This window comes from Equus przewalskii, chromosome 3 (genome assembly GCF_037783145.1).
Source record: "Equus przewalskii isolate Varuska chromosome 3, EquPr2, whole genome shotgun sequence".
In the NCBI taxonomy this organism is placed as follows: domain Eukaryota; kingdom Metazoa; phylum Chordata; class Mammalia; order Perissodactyla; family Equidae; genus Equus; species Equus przewalskii.
Window position 1 is genome coordinate 114,253,365 of NC_091833.1, and position 19,068 is coordinate 114,272,432.

Consider the following 19,068-nt stretch of genomic DNA (forward strand, 5'->3'; position numbering starts at 1 on the left):
CAGCTCAAGGGGAAGAAGGCCTTGAAGTGGAGATGACGGCAGGGGCAAGGAGACCCCAGGCCACGGGGGGCTCGCTTTAGGGGTAGACTGTCACCGACCAGGGCCGCTAAAAGGAGCTGTCACCCTGCAGCACGTAGGAAGCAGTGCGGGAGCCACACAAACGCGAGAGCATCATCGCGGAAACCAGGAGCCCGCTGCTCACCCGGTTTCTGCCGTTCCCCATAATGACTCCCTCCGGTCTCCACTGCCTTCCGCTCACACACCCCTCAGCACTTCTCTCTCCAGGCCGCAAACACTGGCTGCACCGTATGTTCCATCTGACTGCGGGCAAAATCGTGTTCCTGTTAACACCCCAAACTCCAGCCAAGCCCCTGGGGCCCACCCACGGCCGGCATATCAGGGCCGCCTTCAGTCCTCTCCACCTGCGGGTGAGGTGCACCCCCTTCCGTGGCTGAGGAAATGGAGGCTCAGCAAGGAGAAGCCACTTGCTCGGGGCCAGGCAGAGGGGGGCCAGCCCAGGACTGGAACTGAGTCCCAGAGTCTGCAATATGCCTGCCTCCTGTGACTTGGGACACAGAGCAGAGCAGGGGGAGAAGCACAAACCCGGGCCCTGCCAGCCAGCCTGCAGGTGAATCCAGGCTCTGCCACTTGCTGGCTGTGTGTCCTTGGGCAAGTTCCTGAACCTCTCTGTGCCTCAGTTTCCCCAACTTCAAAATGGCAGTCAGATGCCCCACATCCTACGGTTTCGCTAGAATTAATTAAGATGGTGCATGTGACATGCTGAGCACAAGGCCTGGCCCTGAGAAGGCATGTGGCATAACGCCACAGGCAAGTGCTGACGGGCTGCCCGGGAGCCTGGGTTTCAGGCTCAGATCTGCCCTTAATCGATCCTGGAGCCTCAGGCCAGTCACTCAGCTTCTCTGGACTGGTGTGATCTGAGGCCCCAGGAGCGGGAGAGGCAAGACCCAACATTGGGCGTGTGGGGCGGGCGGGCAGGGAGGGGCCTGGCGGCCTGTCTCTGGTTCCTGGCAGCCATCCGCTCCAGCCCCCCGTGTCCTACAGCGCATCCCTCTTCCTTCAGGTCCAAGGAGAGCAGGCGTACACTCTAGACCCGGGCGCGCAGACGCTTTCTGAAAAAGGCCAGGGAGTAAATATTTCAGGCTCACAGAGGCCATAAGATCTCTGCCTCGACCGCTCAACTCCGCTGTGTCGTGCGGAACAGCCTCAGACAGTAGGCAGACGAAGGGCGTGGCCGTGTGCCCATCAAACTTTATGAACAGGTGGATTTGCTCCCCACCCCGCCCCGGTACCCCCCTAAGCTGCACTTTGCTGACCCCGGGCCTAGAACGGGGATTGCCATCTCGCTGTTGTTCAGCATACAGGGCCACTGTGTAAAAACAGCCTCCCCACCCCCAGGCTGGCCTCCTCCCCCCAGAGCCCTGAATTCAACTTCAGGAGCAAGTGCCGCCCTGGAGGGCAGGTGGGGCCCTCTGCCTGCCCCCCACTCCCAGGACAAAGATGCCCTTCAGCTCTTCCAACCAGCCCTGCAGGCTCGGGCCACACCCTGGGCAGTCAGCAAAGCTCAGAAACGGGTTTGTCCGGCCCCAGAGCCAAGCCCTCAGCTCTCCCGGACAAGGACACAGGAACACAGTCCCGCGAGCCTTCTGCAGAGTCATCAGGTTTGCAGAGATTTTTATAGAAACTCCTTCATCTCCCACTGCCAAGGGCATCGCCTGAGGTCCCAAAGCCGGCTGGGGTCACAGCAGCACCGAGCACCGTCCTGGCCCTCGGTCGGAAGCCGCAACGCTGCCTGGGCCCTGACTCGGACAGCTGTGAAATGTCAGAAAGAAGGTCACTGCGGCTCCAGCAGCCCCCCTTCTGCTGAGCTGCACCTCTCTGAGCCTCCGTCTCCCTCTCCTGGACGGGGGGCACGGGTACAAAGGGCCGTCACTCCCGCTGGGCAGAGGCCTGCTGACCGTAAAGTGTGAGTCAGGCACGTGGAATGAATGGGTCTTGCTGGTTCGCTCTGGTGAGGAGCTCACGTGAGAAGTGGGTGTGGGAAGCGCCCCAGAAACGCTGGAGAAGCACACAAATCTTAACTAACATCATAGCGGGCTTTAGCGGCAACGCCACTACTGATGGCTCTGTAGACACGGCAACTAACTGAGGTGGGAGACACGGTCAGCCCTTGGGGCAGCTGCTGAGGGCAGTCCACAGGCCAGGCCCCTCAGCATCCCTGCAGGAAGGGACCACCCACCCTCCGATCCCACAGAGGACACAGAGACCAGGGCCGGGAAGCGACTTGCCCGGGGCCACACGTGGAGCGTGGCAGAGCGAGGATAGACTTCTGGCTTCCAGACTTCCAGCGGGTGCGCCTCCCTCTGCCCCCTCTGTTCTGGATGGTTGCATCTCCCACGATATGCAGCTCTCCCATGTGGTCAGCACCCCCAAGGGCACCGCTCCTGGGGCTCACTGCACCGGCTGTGTCTTCAGCAAGGTGGATGCTGAGAGCGGGCAAGGGTTCAGTGAGGAGAAGGATGCAGCCTTGGGCTCCACGGCTTTAACCGAGCAAAGCGTGGTTTACCCAGATGTCTCGGCAGGAGCCTGCTCTCAGGATGGTGGAGGCTGTTTCCATGGCAACCGAGCAGCCGCCGGAGTGAGGATGGAGGCAGGTCTGCCAAGGGCCATGCCACGAGAGCCTTCCCCCACTGGCTCCCCAGGGAGGCTGGGTGTGGAGGGGCCCTGGAAGGCCTCTTGCATGTGGACACAGTTTCATTGGGGCATAGCTAGCAAAGCTGGTTCTTTTCAGCAAATTTTCTCCAAGAGATGACCTGTCTACAGACATGAGCTGTAAGCACTCAGGCCAAACCATGTCACATCCTAGAGGAGGTTCCTGGCAACCCGTGCCTCTGCGTTAGTTTTCTGGGGCTGCCGTAGCAAAATGCCACAGATGGGCAGTTTAGACAATAGAAAGTTATTCTCTCATAGTTCTGGAGGCAGGAAGCCCCAGATGAAGGTGTCAGCAGGTTGGTTCCTTCTGACGCCTCTCTCCTTGGCTTGCAGAGGGCCTCCTGCTCTCTGTGTCTTCACATAATCTTCCCTCTGTGTGTGTCTGTGTCCTGATCTCCTCTTCTTATAAGGACAATCTCCTCTTCTTAGATTAGGACCCACCCTAATGACCTCCTTGTACATTAATCACCCCTTTAAAGACCCCCCTCCAAGTACAGTCACATTCTGAGGTGCTGGGGGCTAGGGCTTCCGCATACAGATCTTGGAGTGGGGCACAGTTCAACCATAACATCTTCCCTCTTTCTCTGCTCAGAGCCTCACGACCATAACACTGCATTCCACTCGGAGAGAAGGACGGGATCGCTGGGGCCGTGCGGGGCCGTGGGGGCGGGGCTGGTCTGAGTAACCACTCGCTGCATAAGCCCACTGAAGCCCTGCGTTTCTCTGTGTGATGATCCAGTCGACACATCTCTACCACAAGCCAGCTTATGTGATTCCCAAATGCTTAGACAGGCTTAGAAAGGCACTGAATTTTGAGTCACCAAGACCAGCGCTTGACAGTCTACTCCACCAAATAACAGCTGTGTGACTTTCGGAAAACTTCTCAACCTCTCTGTGCCCTGCTTTTCCTATCTGTAGAATGGGTTGCCAATATCTGCTTTGCAGGGCTGTGATGAGAATCTAACAAGATGACATAAGTCAAAGGCCCTAGCACATGGTTAGGACTTTTAGCAACAAAGTTAGTTAAGTCAGAATCAAGGTGTTTCTCTTTCTCGAAAAAACATGAAATTAAGCAGGTTGGAAAAGGTGCAATGTTCTTCCTCCTCAGGAAAGACTACAAGGGGTGGCGCTGAGTTGCTTGCCTGGGTTTCTAAGAGCTGGGAGGGGAAACCCAGGTGGGACAGAGCTGGGACGCACACCCAGGTGACCGCCTTCTCATGGCACAGAGAAGGGGCAAACCAGACCCGTCCTGACGTCCCGGGGCTCCTAGCGCAGCCCTGAAACCAGATGTTAGCCCCACAGTGGCTGCTCCGGGAGAGACACACAGGGTGCAGTGATGGGACACATAACGAGGCCCTGAGGGGGTCCGGAACATCAGGGAAGGGTCCTCTGAGGCAGAGGCATTGAGCCGAGCCTAGGGGTGAGCAGGAGTTACCCAGGCAGAGGGCCAGGGTCGGGGCTATTCCAAGTGAGGGGGAAGCGCCAGGCTGAGGAGCTGCGAGAGGGAGGGAGAGAGGAAGGGAGACGGGCTCCAGCCTGGGGTGAAGGGGGTTTTAATCAGGAGCGTGTCCTACAAATGCCTTGGAAGCCTGTCAGGAAGGGATTGGAAGCGCCAGAGAGTCCCGTGTCCCCACCATTAGAGGAAATGTTAGAAATGTCACACAGCTGCCAAAGCCCATGCAGCTGCTGCCTACATTATGAAACAACCCCCACAACGGCGTGAAGGCACCCGCCTTCCCCGAGGATCTAAAGTAAGAGCCAGGAAACATCGCACTGACGGCGCTGGACGGGCAATCACCCAGAGTGACGGGGGCAGGAGGGGCCCGCAAGTGCTCCTGCTTCTCAGAGCTCATCTCCACGTCTGTAAGACAGAGAGAACGACAGCACCCCATACGCGAGCTGCCATGAGGGTTAAATGCAACGAGTGCATGCACTCAGCCCAGCGTCTGCAGACTAAACGTGCCAGCAGTGCTGTCCTGGGGCTGTCACTATCGGGACAGAGAGGCAGTGTGACGGTGAGGTGCACGGGCTCTGCATCTAGATGCCCCACATGTGAATCCCAGCCCTGCCACCCAGCTGGGTGACTCTGGGCAGAGTTCTCCACCTTTCTGTCGCTTGGTTTCCTCCTCTGTGAAAGGGGGATGTTAATTTGCCTGCTCCATAGTGTTGTGGGGAGGACTGAATAGGTTAATATGGCAACGTGCTTGGAGCACTGCCTGGCACAGAGTAAGAGCTCAGGAAGAGGTGACGGTGGTGCGGGAGGTGGTGAGGACGACGACGACGCGGCAGCCCTGGCTCCCCATGGAGTCAGCACCATGGACAGCGTGCGGGAGCCCCGGGCCACGGGGAGGCTCGAGGACCAGTTGCAGCCTTGCTGAGGCCCCAGAGCAGTGGTGTGCTGGTAACAGTTTAACAACACACTTGTCAGGTGGAAAACTGATCTGGGGGATTCAGACTTGGGGCATTTCTGAGCAGATGCCCTCCGTTTCCTTCAGTGTAGAGAGGTACTGTGAGAAGATGAAAAGAGGCAGGTTGTAAGGTGCCTGACGGGGAGCCAGAGCTGGTGTGGGCTTTGTGTCTGCAGCGTCCTGTACTCACCGGCCCTGTTCTGCCCTCACAGCCCCCAGCACAGCAGACACATCCCACTGGATGGGCAAGAAGAGTGAGGCTCAGAAAGCCCGAGTGACCGGCAGAGGCAGGGCTGGACCCCAGGCTCTAGGTCTTTCGGCCAACACAGGGCCTGGCACATGGAGGGGCCTTGGCCAGTCCTCTGCTTTGCTCCCTGAGTGGAGAAGGAGCCCAGCGCACGGGCGCCTGTGTGTTGACAGGTTTGGAGCCTACACCCCTTATAGCACCACCGTCCAGCTCTGCACATGGGAATCAAAAATGTGTTCCAGGCTGAGGCTAGGTGTAATGCCAGCTCCCACCATGAGAAATCGCTCAGGGAGGAGAAAAACCAATTGAACCATCTTTACAATTCTCTGCGTGCTAAAAATAAAGCAGAGGTCCATCAGCCAAGGCCCCCGGTGCAATCCATTACCTTTAAGACGCATCGAACTCAAGAAAAATCACCCAGTGCTGCCTCTGACAGTCTCAAAATGTTGGTATTAAAGGACGTGAGAGGTTGTTTACACAGATGTGGAGATGGAGCCAGGGAGAAACCGGCTTCAACTATCAGAGAAGATGCTGGGATTTTGTGAAAACCAGCCTTACATATTTGAGGGCCTATAGTTTAAGAGGGAAAATAGTACCAGCCAACTGCTGGGCCCCTTTATGTGAAAGGTTTTTTTATTCCTTACAAATATCCTTATGATAAGGAATCTGCCCATTTTACATTCGTGGAAATTGATGGCCAAGGGGGTTAAGCTACAAATCCGAGGCCAGGTCTTCTAGATCCCAGAGCCCAGACCACTTCTCCTTAGTGCCCGGGGTCTCTGAGCCCCCGGGAGCCCAGATTCACAAGGATTTGCCTGTATCCTAAGACCAGATGGAGACTGCGGACTTCTTTGCTCCAAAGTCATCATCTACAACCATTCGTAAGCACCCACTATGTGCCGGGCCCTGCATTATGTGTGGGGATACAGAGAGGGCTCAGACTGGGTTCCTAAACTCAAGGGTTTCACCAGAAAATGGGGGAAGTGGTCATACCTCATCTCTTAAGATGAGGAAAGCCCAGTGTGACCAGGGAGTATGGGCCCAGAGGGGCTCTGTCCGGCCTGGGAGGGGCGTAGAGTGGACAGAGCAGACATGATCAGGTAAAAAGGGCTGTGAGTGACGCCTGTGGACAAACGGGAGCCCCCCAGGCTAAGAGAGGAAGGACGATCTGGAGAAGGAACAGCAGCAGGCAGAGCGCTGCCTCCACCCCAGTAACAGGAAGGGAAACCCAGTGTCCCGAAGGTGTGGGCAAGCCTGATGCACAGGGCCCCAGGGAGGTGGGCTGGGGCTGGTCACCAAGAGGTGACCATTTGGGGAACCGCTGAGGGATTCGGACTTTCTCTAGAAGCTGATATGGAGCGGCTGAGAGCTTTAAGCTGGGGACAGACAAGGTCAGGCCAGAAGCTCCAATAAGCCAGTCACAGCTCAGTGCTGGGCCAGCTGGCTGGGCAAGGTGGGATTCAGGCAACGGGCTGTCAGGAATAACATGGCCTGATCTGGGCCTTTGGCAGGGATGGAGGGGAGGGCATGATTCCAGAGCCATCGGGAGAGAATGGGCAGGGCTTGGCACCTCTTTCCATTTTGTGGGTGAGACAGAAGAAGGAAGCTGGGAGGACTCCTCACATTTGAGCCTTGGTGACAGAGGAAGGCACCGTACCATGCTTGTGCCCGGCACACAGCAGAGGCTCCTCCCTCGTTCAGAGCAGTCATTTCTGGAGTTAGCAGAGGAAAGGCCCTCTCAGTCAGCTTTCCTCCATCAAATGGTGAAAACCATGCTCACTTTTTCTCCTTTATTAAAAAGGTTTTCCTTTCTCTCTAAAACTTTTGCTTTGAATCAATTCTGCTTCAGTGGAGCGTGCTAATATGTGGACATGAGGACATGGTAACATAGCCAAAAACTTCCAGTGGCCTTGAGGACTGAACAGCAGCATCAGGACAAGTCAAGACACGGGAGAGCAAGAGTGAAAGGAATGTGAACCCCCAGGTCTAGAACCCTCCAGGAGCTACTTGCTCAAAAGGTGTCTCAAAAACTCAGAGCAATTCCCCAGCTCAGCGAGGAGTCAAGCTGCCTTTCTGACCTTCTCCCAAGCTGGAAATGAAACACCTTCTCTAATTACTCAGCTGCTATCGGACCCCCTCATCGCACCTGCACCCACAGTCCTGACACCTCCTTGCCGGGTGAGGCTGGGGTCCATGGGGCGGGTGCCAGGTTTCTCTGCTCTGGGTCCCTGTGTCCTGTTGCTCTCGTGGTCAAGTGGCAGCAGGCCATGGGGAGTGCCACGTGCAACATGGCTCCCTGATGAACTGAGCTAATCAGAGGAGGTTTCCACAACCACCACACACCCTGGACACTCACTCAGCTCCTCTGTCTGCCTAACTGGACTTAGGCTCCACAGGCAAGGCTGCCTTGAGCCCAGCTCTGTAACACACACACTCCTCTTTCTCCAAGAGACAGGACGTTTTTATATTTCGACACCTCAATTCAGATGAACCAATAATTCATTTTTACAAAATTAGAGGCAAGATACAGATTTAACACAAAGTTAGAGGGCAAGGTCTGCAGCCAGGGATGCCCCCTGGTTCTCACAGGGGCCCCCAATGCCCTGATGCTCCCCTCTTGTCATTAGCCCTCGCCACCTCACCTGGCTTAGTTCCGAGGCTCCCTCATCACTTTCCTCCCCTGAGTACAGCGTCAGCCCCACGTCTGCTTACTCACTGGGCAAAACCAGCACCCTGGCTTACTCTCCACCTGCCCCACACCTGCAGCCACGCAGGTGAACATCGTCGGACAGAAACGCACACCACCCTTATGGCTGGTTCCACTCATTCCCCATGGCACTTATCACCTGCTCACATGCTGGATATTTTACTTGTTTATTATATTAATGGTTTATCGTCTGTCTGCTCCAGGAGAGGAAGGATCTTTGTCTCCCTAATTGAAGCATTGGGCATAGGGCCTGGCACATAGCGAGTGCTCAATAAATACGTTGCGGAATGGTGTGCTCTCCAACATGCAGACAGGGCACAATCTGTGTGTTTAAGATGGGGCAACGAGGCGTAGCTGACAGTAAGGACTCAGGATGACTGTGTCTTCAGTCCATGACTAACCTGTTCCAATGCCCTGTGGCCACTCGGGTCCAAAAGACAGTTATGATACAGCCTCAAATCTATGAAATCTATGTTTTTACTCTCTACTCCCCTGCCTCCTGCCATGCCCATGCTTCTACCCTGCCCATCCTTGCCTCTCCCTGCATCTGCTTGCTGGTCTCATGACTTCCAGGTTCAACTGCTGGAATCTAGTCCACCCAGGACACACAGTCACAGCCCCAAGGGTCTCCCTCCCTCCAGGCTGAGCAGTGGCGCCCCCCTGCTCATGGTGCATCGATAGCTTCTTATCGCTTGACAAGCAGTTAGGAGTGAGGCAGACACAGGTTTCAGAACACAGATTCATACACCAAGAAAGGTTTTCCATTATTTTTCAGTCCTTTTGATGCATGACAGAGAAAGTCTCTGGTGCTATTACATCTCTAACACCTCAAGTGTTTGCTCACCTCCATCTTTGACAGAAAGAACTAGCCTCAGGGTCTAACACACAACATTCACAGTCTGCATTGTCCAACTCCATACGCGTGTGGCTATTTATCCTGAAATCTGCATTAAATAAAGACTCCCACTCCTCAGCCGCCCTGGATACATGTTAGGTACTCCACGACACACGTGGCTGGTGGCTACCACATTGCACCGTGCACAAGAGGACACGTCCATTGCCCAGAGAGTTCCACCGGAGAGGGCCGAGCATGGGCGTTATTCCCCCTGAGTTGTTTCCACAGCATTCATCTTTATGGCTACCTCCTATTTGTGGTATGCAATACACTTTATTTTCACTTATGGTAGTGAAATTAAAGTCCCTTTCAAAATGCATTTATTTAGGCAAAAATAAAGCAACTCCATTTAATGAAAATTAATAAAAATTAGAAAAATTGGGAAGTAAATGACAGGACACAAGGCACACAGATGGAGGAACAGGTGTGAAGGGTTTTTGCGAATGGCCAACGTTTGGAGACCCCGGCCCCAGGGGAAAGTCCACCACTCACACCGTCAGCCAGGCCCGCTGCCGCTCCCCTGCCACCTCCCCCTTCCTCGCTCGTCACCCCCTCCCACACACCCTGGGGTCTTCAGCAGCCTCCTCAAGGCTCTGAGAGCTTCCTCCCCGTGCCTCCGTCTCAGCCCTCCGTGGAGGCCCACAGCAGCCTGTGCAGACCTGGGTTACAGCCAGGACGACATCCCGACACGGCCTGTGAGGCCCTCAAAGGAAGGGCTGAGCTTCTTTCATTTGTCCCTGTGTCCCGGGGGCTCAGCTCAGGGCCTGGGGCGGAAGAGGCACCAGAGAATTGATGGCTGAGCGACCGAAAGGGAGCACAAGCCCTCACCCACTGCAGCGCTTTACAAGGGGCTTTGGCATCCACAGTGTCACTGGATCCTCACAACAGCCGGGGATGTAAATCGGGCAAGGGTCACGTACATCCCCACCCTCGTCATACCATAAGGAAACTGGGTGCCAGGAGGGTGGCGCCACCGTCCCAAGGCTGCAGGGGAGCAGCCCGAGTGCAGGGCAAACAGCACTGGGCCAGGCCGCAGAGGCCTGAGCGCGAGCCCAGCTCTGGTCCTGCAGCTGGGGAATTTGGGCCAGCCCCTGGTCTCCCGGGGCCTCCATCGCCTCATCTGTAAAATGGGATGATGATAACACTGCCACCGGTTCATAGTTTCGCACCCCCATTAGCACCAAGTGCGATCACGAATGACGAGCTGCTCTGTAAACTGTAGAGTACTGTGCAGGGAGCTCTGAGGATGGCCAGCTGCAGTCACACAAGTCCCACGCCCGCCCCCATTCCTAGCCCTGGAGCTCCTGCTGACCCTTTGTCTTATTCTGCTGGGAAGCCATCAACGCATCAGACTTGGGAGTGGATGTCTGTCTGTGCTGCCCACCATGCAGGCCCCCAACTCCCGGGGCAGTGCCTTCTCCTCCCGAGGGGACCGCCCCTTCCCGCACTCAGACACTGTGCTGGGAGTGGAGGCAACCACTCCCCACCAGTGCCAGGGAGGGGCCCGCGATTCAGCACTGACCAATCAGAGCATTGCATGCCCCCCTATAAGGATGGGTTTGGGGTGCCCCTCAGGCCCAATCAGAGCCCACTGGGTGCCATCTGGGCCCTTGATGGGACAGTGTAGAGAGAACTGGTCTCTGTTCTCCTGGACTTTATTCTGGGACAACAGGGCCTGAGCTGCTGGTGCCAACTTGCCACCATGCAGAGCTGAGGCTGAAGCCAGAGCAGAGGGCAGAGGCACGAAGTAGAGAGAACCGACGATGCTGTCTGAGCCCCGGAATCCACCTGTGCCGGAAGCTCTCTTATGGTTCCATAAGTCAGTAAATGCCTGTATTTCGCTTGAGCCAGATGGAGTGAGGTGTTCTGACCCTTGCGACAGAAAGGGTCCTGACCAACTGATGCTCTGAGGGCTAGAGAGAGGGGTCGGGCCCCAATGGAGGGTCAGGCTGATGCCCATCCTGGCCCTCTCCATCCACCTAAATCTGAGCTCCCATCTCTCAAAGCAGCTCCAGCCCCAGCTCCTCCTGGAGCCTTCATGACCACCCCAATCCACTTTGACCCTCCCAGCTCTGAGCACTCCACTCCTCTGGGGCAGGAAGGAGAGAGATGCTAAAGTTTCCACTGGCTTAGGGTTGGGCCCTTCTAAGAGGGGCTTTCTGAACATGCCCTCGGGGGCCGGAGGGCCTGGGTGTGAACCCAGCCTTGACACTTGCTCCGTGTGAGCCCTGAGTAAGTTACTGCGGGCTCTCTGTGAGTCCGATTCCTCATCTGTAAAGGAATCAGGACAGCACCTGCCTCACAGCTTGTGAGAATGAAACAGGTGAACAGTAACACGTGTCAATGTTAGGCACAGAGCCTCACAGTGTACTATTATTACGATTAGTCTGCAGCATAGTGACCCTTAGCAACCTGCCTGCTCGGTCCACCGCCACCCCCACTGGGCTGAGCCTCAGCCCCTCCCAGGGCCAATGTTCATGTATCAACAGTTCCTTCCTCACCAGTCAGTGGGGGCTGGAGTCAATCCTATTGCCCAGATACAGGAACCACTGAGCAGGGCCCCCCCTTGACCCCATCCAGCTGGGCTTCTGATACTTGGTTGTCACTCCAGGCTCTAGGAGGGCCCCCAAGGCTGTTCATCAAACACCGATGCACCTGCCTCTGGCCCCATCGAGGAGAGTCCAGAGGAGCCTTCGGTCAACTTTCAGATAAGTCAACCATCCCTCCTCCAGGAGGGCTGACCTGAGGACTCTCTGTCTCCTCCAAGGTCCCTGGGGAGGGGGAGGTCCCAGGATGATGGGGATTATGGTCACTCTGGAGGAGGCGAGGGGCGGAATGGAACCCTCAGCAGCCACGGTTTTAAAGTTTTCATAAATAAACTCAACATGATTCCACATCTGGTCCTCATTCACACTCTGAGCCAGAAGGTAGCTCACTGAAGAAGTCGAACAAGGCAGAAGCCCCCAGGTCAGTTTGCTTACAACCAAGACACCAGCTCCCCACCCAAAAGCCATCCCGTCCCTGGGAGATGATGGCAGGGCCCGCAGCTGGAAAGGATACTGAAGCTCCTGTCGGTGATGGCCAGGTGCCAGAGGTTGATGCGCAGGTCGTCCGCCGACATGTACGTCTCGCAGTCGCTGTTGACGGAGATGGAGTTGATGTGGTAGGTGTGGCCATTGGCAAAGACCCTCCTTGGGCTCACCTCCACCATCAGGTCCATGGGCTTCAACACGGGCACCTGCAAAGGAGGAGGGGCGGTCAGAGCAAGGCGATGAGGGGGGAGTGTCAGGCGCAGGCCACGTGGGCCAGGCAGCGCCAGGGCCATGTGATCAAAACGAGAGGCTGGGAGCGTGCCAATGGGCATCCGTCCTGCATGTGTCGGAAATAAGCAGTGCCACCTGGCCAACATCCATCACCTGCCCGCCCTGCAGGAAAGCCTGCCTTCTGGGACGGGTTCTGAGCCTGCCATGTGATCTTGAATAAATGGCAGAACCCCTCTGCAATGCAATTTCCTCATCTCTAAATTGGAATGAGAAGATACTGTGGCAAAGACAGCTGATTGTCCCCCAAAATCTGTGTCCCCTCCACAGGGAAGTGGCTATCCAGGTGGGGACTACACTTCCCAGCTGCCTTTGCATCTGGGTGTGACCATGTGACTTGTTCTGACCAATGGGATGTGAGCACAGTGATGCCTGGCGCTTTTAGGCCAAGAGGGTTAAGAGGCTGGAGTACCATCTCTGCCTTCTTTCCCCTTCCACTGCTAGAATGTGAGGACCCAGGCTTTAGGGATGGGGGCACGTGGGATGGAAGGAGCCTGCATGCCTGCAGGAGAGCCATGTGCCAATCAGGAACGCCCCCACTGGACCTTTCTATGAGTGAGAAATACATTGCTGTGTTCTCCCTGTGATGCCAGGGTTATCTGTTACAGCGCTGGTGTTAGCCTGACTCACACAACAGGCCGGGTGAGTGGGACTCGGGCTGACGTGGGACACGAGAGAACCTCCTTCTCCCAGGGAACTTCTCCTGGCTCCACCCAACTCTTAGGCTGGGCCAGGGGCTCCCTGAGCTCCCACAGCTGGTAAGTCCCTCTTCACAGCCCTGACCACATCGTGAGGTTGTCATCTGCTTCTGATCATTTCCTGGTGGACTGGGGACCCAGTGGGTGGGGACTCCCTGGGCGAGAGGCATGGCTTCTCCTGCTCCTCTCTGTGTGTCTGGAACTCAGCCCCGTGCCCAGCACAGAGGTCCTCCAGTGATGACTGAATGGCCAAGTGAAGGAATGAAGGGGCTGTGTCCCTCGAGCCCCCCAGGGACAGCTGAGACGGGAGGTGACAGCCTTGGTGCTGCAGTGGGGGTGGGTGAGCATGAGGCGTTCCTTCTGACACAAATGCAACTCTGCAGCCCATGTTGGATTTTCTCAAGTACCAGGCACCCAGTGTGAGCACGTGCATGTGCCTGTGTGTACACGCACGAGTGTAGATGTGTGAGTGTGCACATGAGTGTGGGTGTATGTGAGTGCGTGTGTGTACATGCAGTGTTGGTGTGACGGCCTGCCTGGCTCTGGATGGTTCTGTGTCGCTGGCTCTGAGTCTGCGTGCTTCTAGCCTGTCTGCCTGGAGTTGATGTTGGTGTGTCTGAGCCCCTCTGTGGGGCCTCTGCCCTGCGCACGTCCCTGCGTGTCAGATATTCTCCGTCGGCTCCTAACCTTCCCTCAGGGAACAGCCCCTGCCCGCCGTGGGGACCCTTGGACTCTCTGAAGTCGCACCTGCTCCTGGAGAGGTCAGAGAATCCCGGGCCTAGCAAAGTCTTGGCCTCTCAGTCTGCCTCCCCTCCTGCCAGCAATTTTGTTTGCTCCTGGCAGCCTCGGAACAGTTCACGCAGCGCATCAGCCATTCACTGCCACCCCTGGACCATATTTCAAAGCCATTAAACAACAAAAGGAGACGAAGAGTGAAAAGAAACTTTTCCTGAAGGTTTAGGGTTTCCTGAATAAGATATGCCCCCTGCACACTTCCAGAAGCCAGAGTCTAGTCGAGGTGAAGGGCAGGAGGACAGACACACGAACACTAAGGACAGAGCAGTGTGGGATACAAGAGGCTAGAGTGGACAGAGGAAGGAGAAGGATTCTCATTTGGCTTGTGTAGAAAAGGTTTTAAAGAGGTGAAGCCTAATAGGGTTTTAAAGGATGAATAGAAGTTCACCAAATAGATAAGGTAGAGAAAGGCTTCCCTGTGTCTCCGTCTGTCACAGCACTGACCTCCGATGTGCGGGTGACTCCATGTCTGTGTCCTCGGGGTGCTGGGTGCACTTCAGGGGTGGGCACTCCGGCTTACCTTGCTCACCTCTGGGACCCCAGGGACCTAGCACAGGCCAGGTTCTCAGAAGTAACAGCTGCCTCCAGCATGAGCAGCATGACTTAGGGAGAAGGCTGCACAGGGTTGGGTGGCGTGGGTGAGTGGGGAGGAGGCAAGGCAAGAGGCGGGATGAGGAAAGACCAGACACCCAGCTTCTTCCCCCCTTTCTTCTTCTCCAGCCTCAGTTTACAGTTAAGTAATGTCTTGGGATGTGTGTGACATACAGAGAAAAACCTGACTCCAGGAGGGAAAGAAACACGATTCCCCTGGGCCACTGGCTCTGCCGCCAATGCCAGGCCAATCAGAGGCGATAATTGCCTCCTTCCTGCCAGATGAAACCCCCATAAACTTTCTTGGGGCGGGGACGGGGCACCATTCCTCCCATTACTCTCCGCCAGAGCTAACTGGCTTCCCCGCTTTCTCAGAATTTATTTGCGTAATTTGCCAGTCATTTAGAGGCCGACATGTTTAAACATTTATTTCTCCTTCTCGGAAACAACATTGATTACCGCTTCATATTTATGACAACTCACTGGATGCTTCTCGAGTGCGCCTGCTAAGTTGTTTCAGGAAAAGCGAGTCATCGGCTCCACTTAGCAGGTGAGGAAACTGAGGCACGGAGGAGGGAAAGGCCCACAGCCACCCCACAAGCAGTGAGCGGGTCTGTGAGCAGTCGGGGCCCAGGGAAGCTCCGGCACCACCCCAGACCAGCAACACCGCCCCCCGCCTGGAGCAGCCCCCACTGAGCTGAGGTCTGAGCCGAGGGGGACACAGTTCACGCGACGTGAGCCCAGCTGCTTCTAATCAGCTAGGACGTGGAAACTAGAGCTGCAGGCAGCAGTCATGGCCCGATGCACAGCCCTCTGAGGCCACCTCCCCTGAGTCGGGACCAGGTCCCACCCCGAGACTCTGTTCACTGCAGCCTCCCAGTGCCTAGAGCAGAGCCTGGCACACAGCAAGTGCTCAATAAGTGTGTGCTGAAAGCACAAATCCGAATTGGGTGTGCACCAGCATCACCTTCAGCAAACACGTGCAAAGCACCCAGCATGTGCCAGGCTCAGTTCTGGAAGCCGGGGACACAAGGCAGCCTCGGTGGGCTTCCCACCCTGCTGGAGAAGGAAAGGGACTGACTTATAGAGTCCTTCCCGCATGACCCACTACACACCCCATGGCTCTCCCATGACACAGGGACCTCATTTCCAGTTTACAGAAGAGACTGGATGCTGACTCTGGAGCCAGGCTTCCCTGGGTTTGGATCCCAGCTCTCGGTTTTCTCATCCGCAAAATGGGGATGCTGATCATTAGGTCACTTCATAGCATGTGGTGAGGATTGAAGGAATTATTACAGCCAGAGTGCTTGGAAGACACACGCTTGCCACACAAGTGTTTATTCTTGTTCCAGATGAGAAAGTGGAGGCTGGTGGAGGCTGGCAGCCTTGCCCCGGGTCACACTGCCAGGAAGTGGCAGAGGCAGGGTTTGAACCCAGGTCCTCTGACTCCAGAACTCTTTCTTCCACATCTCACAGCCTCTCCATGAAGAAAGATGAGTTTTTGCCTTTTAATTGAGCGGGGACAAGAGTTCCTTTAGCACGGCTCTGCAGCTGAATCGTCCCGGCCTCTTGACGTCAACGGCAGCCTTCGGAGCTGAGCCTTCACACAGGCTGCAGAAGCACAAGTGCCAGGCTTGCCTCTGCCCCTCGGCAAAGGGCGTGGATCCACAAAGCTCAGCTCACAGGTTCTCCTTCTGGCTCTGCCACTCACTCAGCTGAGCAGCTGCCGGTGGGTTGCTGCCTCTCTCTGGGCCTCATTTCCCCCCTTTTTCTAACAAGGGATTACAGACCTTGCTCTCTACCGTCTGTTGCAGCTGAAAAGCACTTTATGCATCACCTCGCCTCATCCGCAAGACTTCTAGGAGAAAGATGACTGTCTCTGCTTTGGTGGTGAGGAAGCTGAGCAGGGAAATGACCATGGCCACCCAACGAGCAAGCAGCCCGGCCAGGATCTGACCTGACTGTGGCTCGACCCTCAGAGGCCCTTCAAGTCCTAAGGTCCCCCTTGTTTCCTAAAGAAGCATCAGCATGCTTCCCGCGGGTCGGCGTCTCTCGTGGTCACCGTCTTACCTGCAGGGACGTCACCGTGGACAGGTCCTTGAGCTTCCCCTCCTCATCTTTCAGGTTATAGCCCTCGGGCCTCTTATCTCGTTCGGTAATCTTCCATAATTTGATAGTTTTATCTTTAAAAGCAGAACAAGAGAAACAAGACACCTGATTAACAGCAGCACAGAGACTGGAAGACCCACGTCAGTCCACCAGATCAGGGGCATCCATCCAGAAATTACTTAACCGCTGTCCCGCTCTTGGATCCGGAGGTTCCGTCTAATTTTACTCCCTACATATGAAGATGCGACGAGCATCTTTGCCTAGGAACCCCTATCTTCATTCCCCAGCTCCTCACAAGTGATCCCAAAGGTGAAACTGCTGGGTCAAAGGGTATGACACTTTTAAGGGTGATTATCAATCTCTCAACTGATTTCCAGAAAGACCTTACTCATGTAGCTTCCTGCTTTTTAAGCCCTTCATTGGCAGACAAAAGAGGGCAACCTATTTGCTATTTCTGAGCAGAATCCTGCCCATCCAGAACTCAGCTCTCTATGGCTTCACGTCTCTGGAATCCTGCCAAGAACATCAAAAGAGTAATCTTTAGTAGCTGTGATGGTTAATTTTATGTCTCAACTTGGCTAAGCCACAGTACCCAGGTATTTGGTCAAATGAGTGGATGTTGCTGTGAAGGTATTTTTTAGATGAGATTAACATTTAAATCCTTAGAGTAAAGGATATCGTCCTCCATGATGTGGGTGGGCCTCACCCAATCAGTTGAAGTCCTTAAAAGAAAAAATACTGAGATTCCCCTGGGGAAGAGGGAATTGTGCCAGCAGACGGCCTTCAGACTGGACTGCAGCATCAGCCCTTCCCAGGCCCCAGCCTGCCGGCCAGCCCAGCAGATTTTGGAATTGCCGGTCTCCACAATCATGTGACAATTCCTTAAAATAAACCTCTCTGTCTCTATCTCTATCTACATCTACATGTGCACACACACACACACACACACTCATCCTATTAGTTCTGTTTCTCTGGAGAACCCTGACTGCTATAGTAGCCAAAACAAACACCGTCACGTTATGAGAAGGAAGAGGGGGAAAATGATCTCAATGAAGCACTTGACAGGCGCCCAAGGACACGCCCTTAGGAAGGGGTGGGGCTGGGATTCAAAACCAGGGACAGGAACTTTGAGTGGGAATGTCAGGGGCTCCTGAAGCTGACCTCGCCTCCAGAGAGGCCGGAGGAGAATGACAGGGCATCTTAAATGATTACCAGTAAAAAGCTCAGGTGCCGGCCTGTTCTAAGCCCATTATGACGTTAGTCCGTTTCATCCTCCCGATAACCCCATGAGGTGGCATAATCGTCACAGTTCAGAAGAGGAAGTGGCAGGGCCAGGGTGTGAACCGCATTGGGCCCTCCTGGACCCGGGCCCTGTTCTTGGGGAGGATCTCTCGCTGCCTCTGCTCCAGCGTGGGGAAGGGCCCACTGGTCCAAGACAGGGGTTTGCTGAGCATTGAGACTGTGCTGGGCACCCCTAGGGGACACAGACCCTACATGTGGTGCAGAAATATGCAATCAGAATGGTGGGAGCCCAGGGGGCAGGACGGGGGTCAGCAGGGGCCGGAACGCCCAGGGAGGGACACCTGGCTCAGCTGAGAGGTCAGCGAAGGCTCAGTGGGAGGCGACACCCAGCAGAGGCCTAAGGGATAAGGAGGGTGCTGGCCGGGTGAGAGGCAGAGAGGGCCAGCCTCCAGGGACAGGGGTGGGGTGGGGGGACTGAGTCTGACCCGGTTCAGGGATGCCTTAAAGGATGCACTGAGTCTGGAAGCCCTCGGGGAGGCCAGGTGGCATCATCCACAGGCTCACTCACGCTGCAGCATCGCGGCTGCTCTCACGGGCTGCTCTCGGGGAGTCACCTGACTCCACCCTCACAGAGCCCAGAGGGAGCTGCACTCACCTCGCTGCACAGGTGAGGAAGCTGAGGCTCAGGGAAGCAAGGCCACCTCCCCGAGGTCACGGGGCTGGGACAGAATCCAGGCCTGTCCTCCTCCCACACACAGCAACTCAGATGATGGGGTGAGAGGGGAAGGAGGACCAGCAGGAGGACGCGGATGCAGGAAGCTGAGCCTCCGGGCCAGGAGCCGCGCCCTCCAAGTGGACTGCGGGAAGCAGGAGTCTGGCCGGGAGTCCCCTGGGGGCTTGGAGAGGGTACATGCCCTCTCCCTGACAGGGAAGGATAAAGTGGCCACTGGCTCCCGCAGCAGTCCTGCTCTCACGCCATCGAGCGATAACCTCCACTCTGGAGCTGGATGAAGAGTTACATTTGCCCCGCGCTCACTGTATGCCCTGACCTGGCCTCCTTCATCAGGAATATTGACCTCCCTCCACCCCAAAGAAAAGCACCCAAAAGACGTTCAGGACGCTATTTATCTGGTGGGAACAAGCCCCATGTCCAGCCACAGGGAGAGGCTGGGGAAGCTCCGGCACATTCACTGTATGCAATTTACACGCTGCTCAAAATATCTTCCTGTTCTGGAGACCCAGAAAAATGCTCACCCTGTAAGCGAGGTGGAAAACAGCATTTGATGGTAAACTGCTACAACACACGCCCACGCCTGCACACACACA

At 55.8% G+C, this 19,068-nt stretch overlaps 1 protein-coding gene across 2 annotated transcripts in view; it reads right to left on the bottom strand.

Moving 5' to 3' along the window:
- PPP2R2C (protein phosphatase 2 regulatory subunit Bgamma) overlaps nucleotides 1-19,068 on the bottom strand; it is a 141,876-nt gene that overhangs the window by 36,517 nt on the left and 86,291 nt on the right. For both annotated transcript variants that reach the window (XM_070613314.1, XM_070613315.1), the window contains exons 4-5: nucleotides 16,462-16,574; nucleotides 12,048-12,225 (exon numbers count right to left, since the gene is read on the bottom strand). In XM_070613314.1, coding sequence (XP_070469415.1) covers nucleotides 12,048-12,225; nucleotides 16,462-16,574 — 291 coding nt within the window. The remainder of the gene's footprint in view (nucleotides 1-12,047; nucleotides 12,226-16,461; nucleotides 16,575-19,068) is intronic.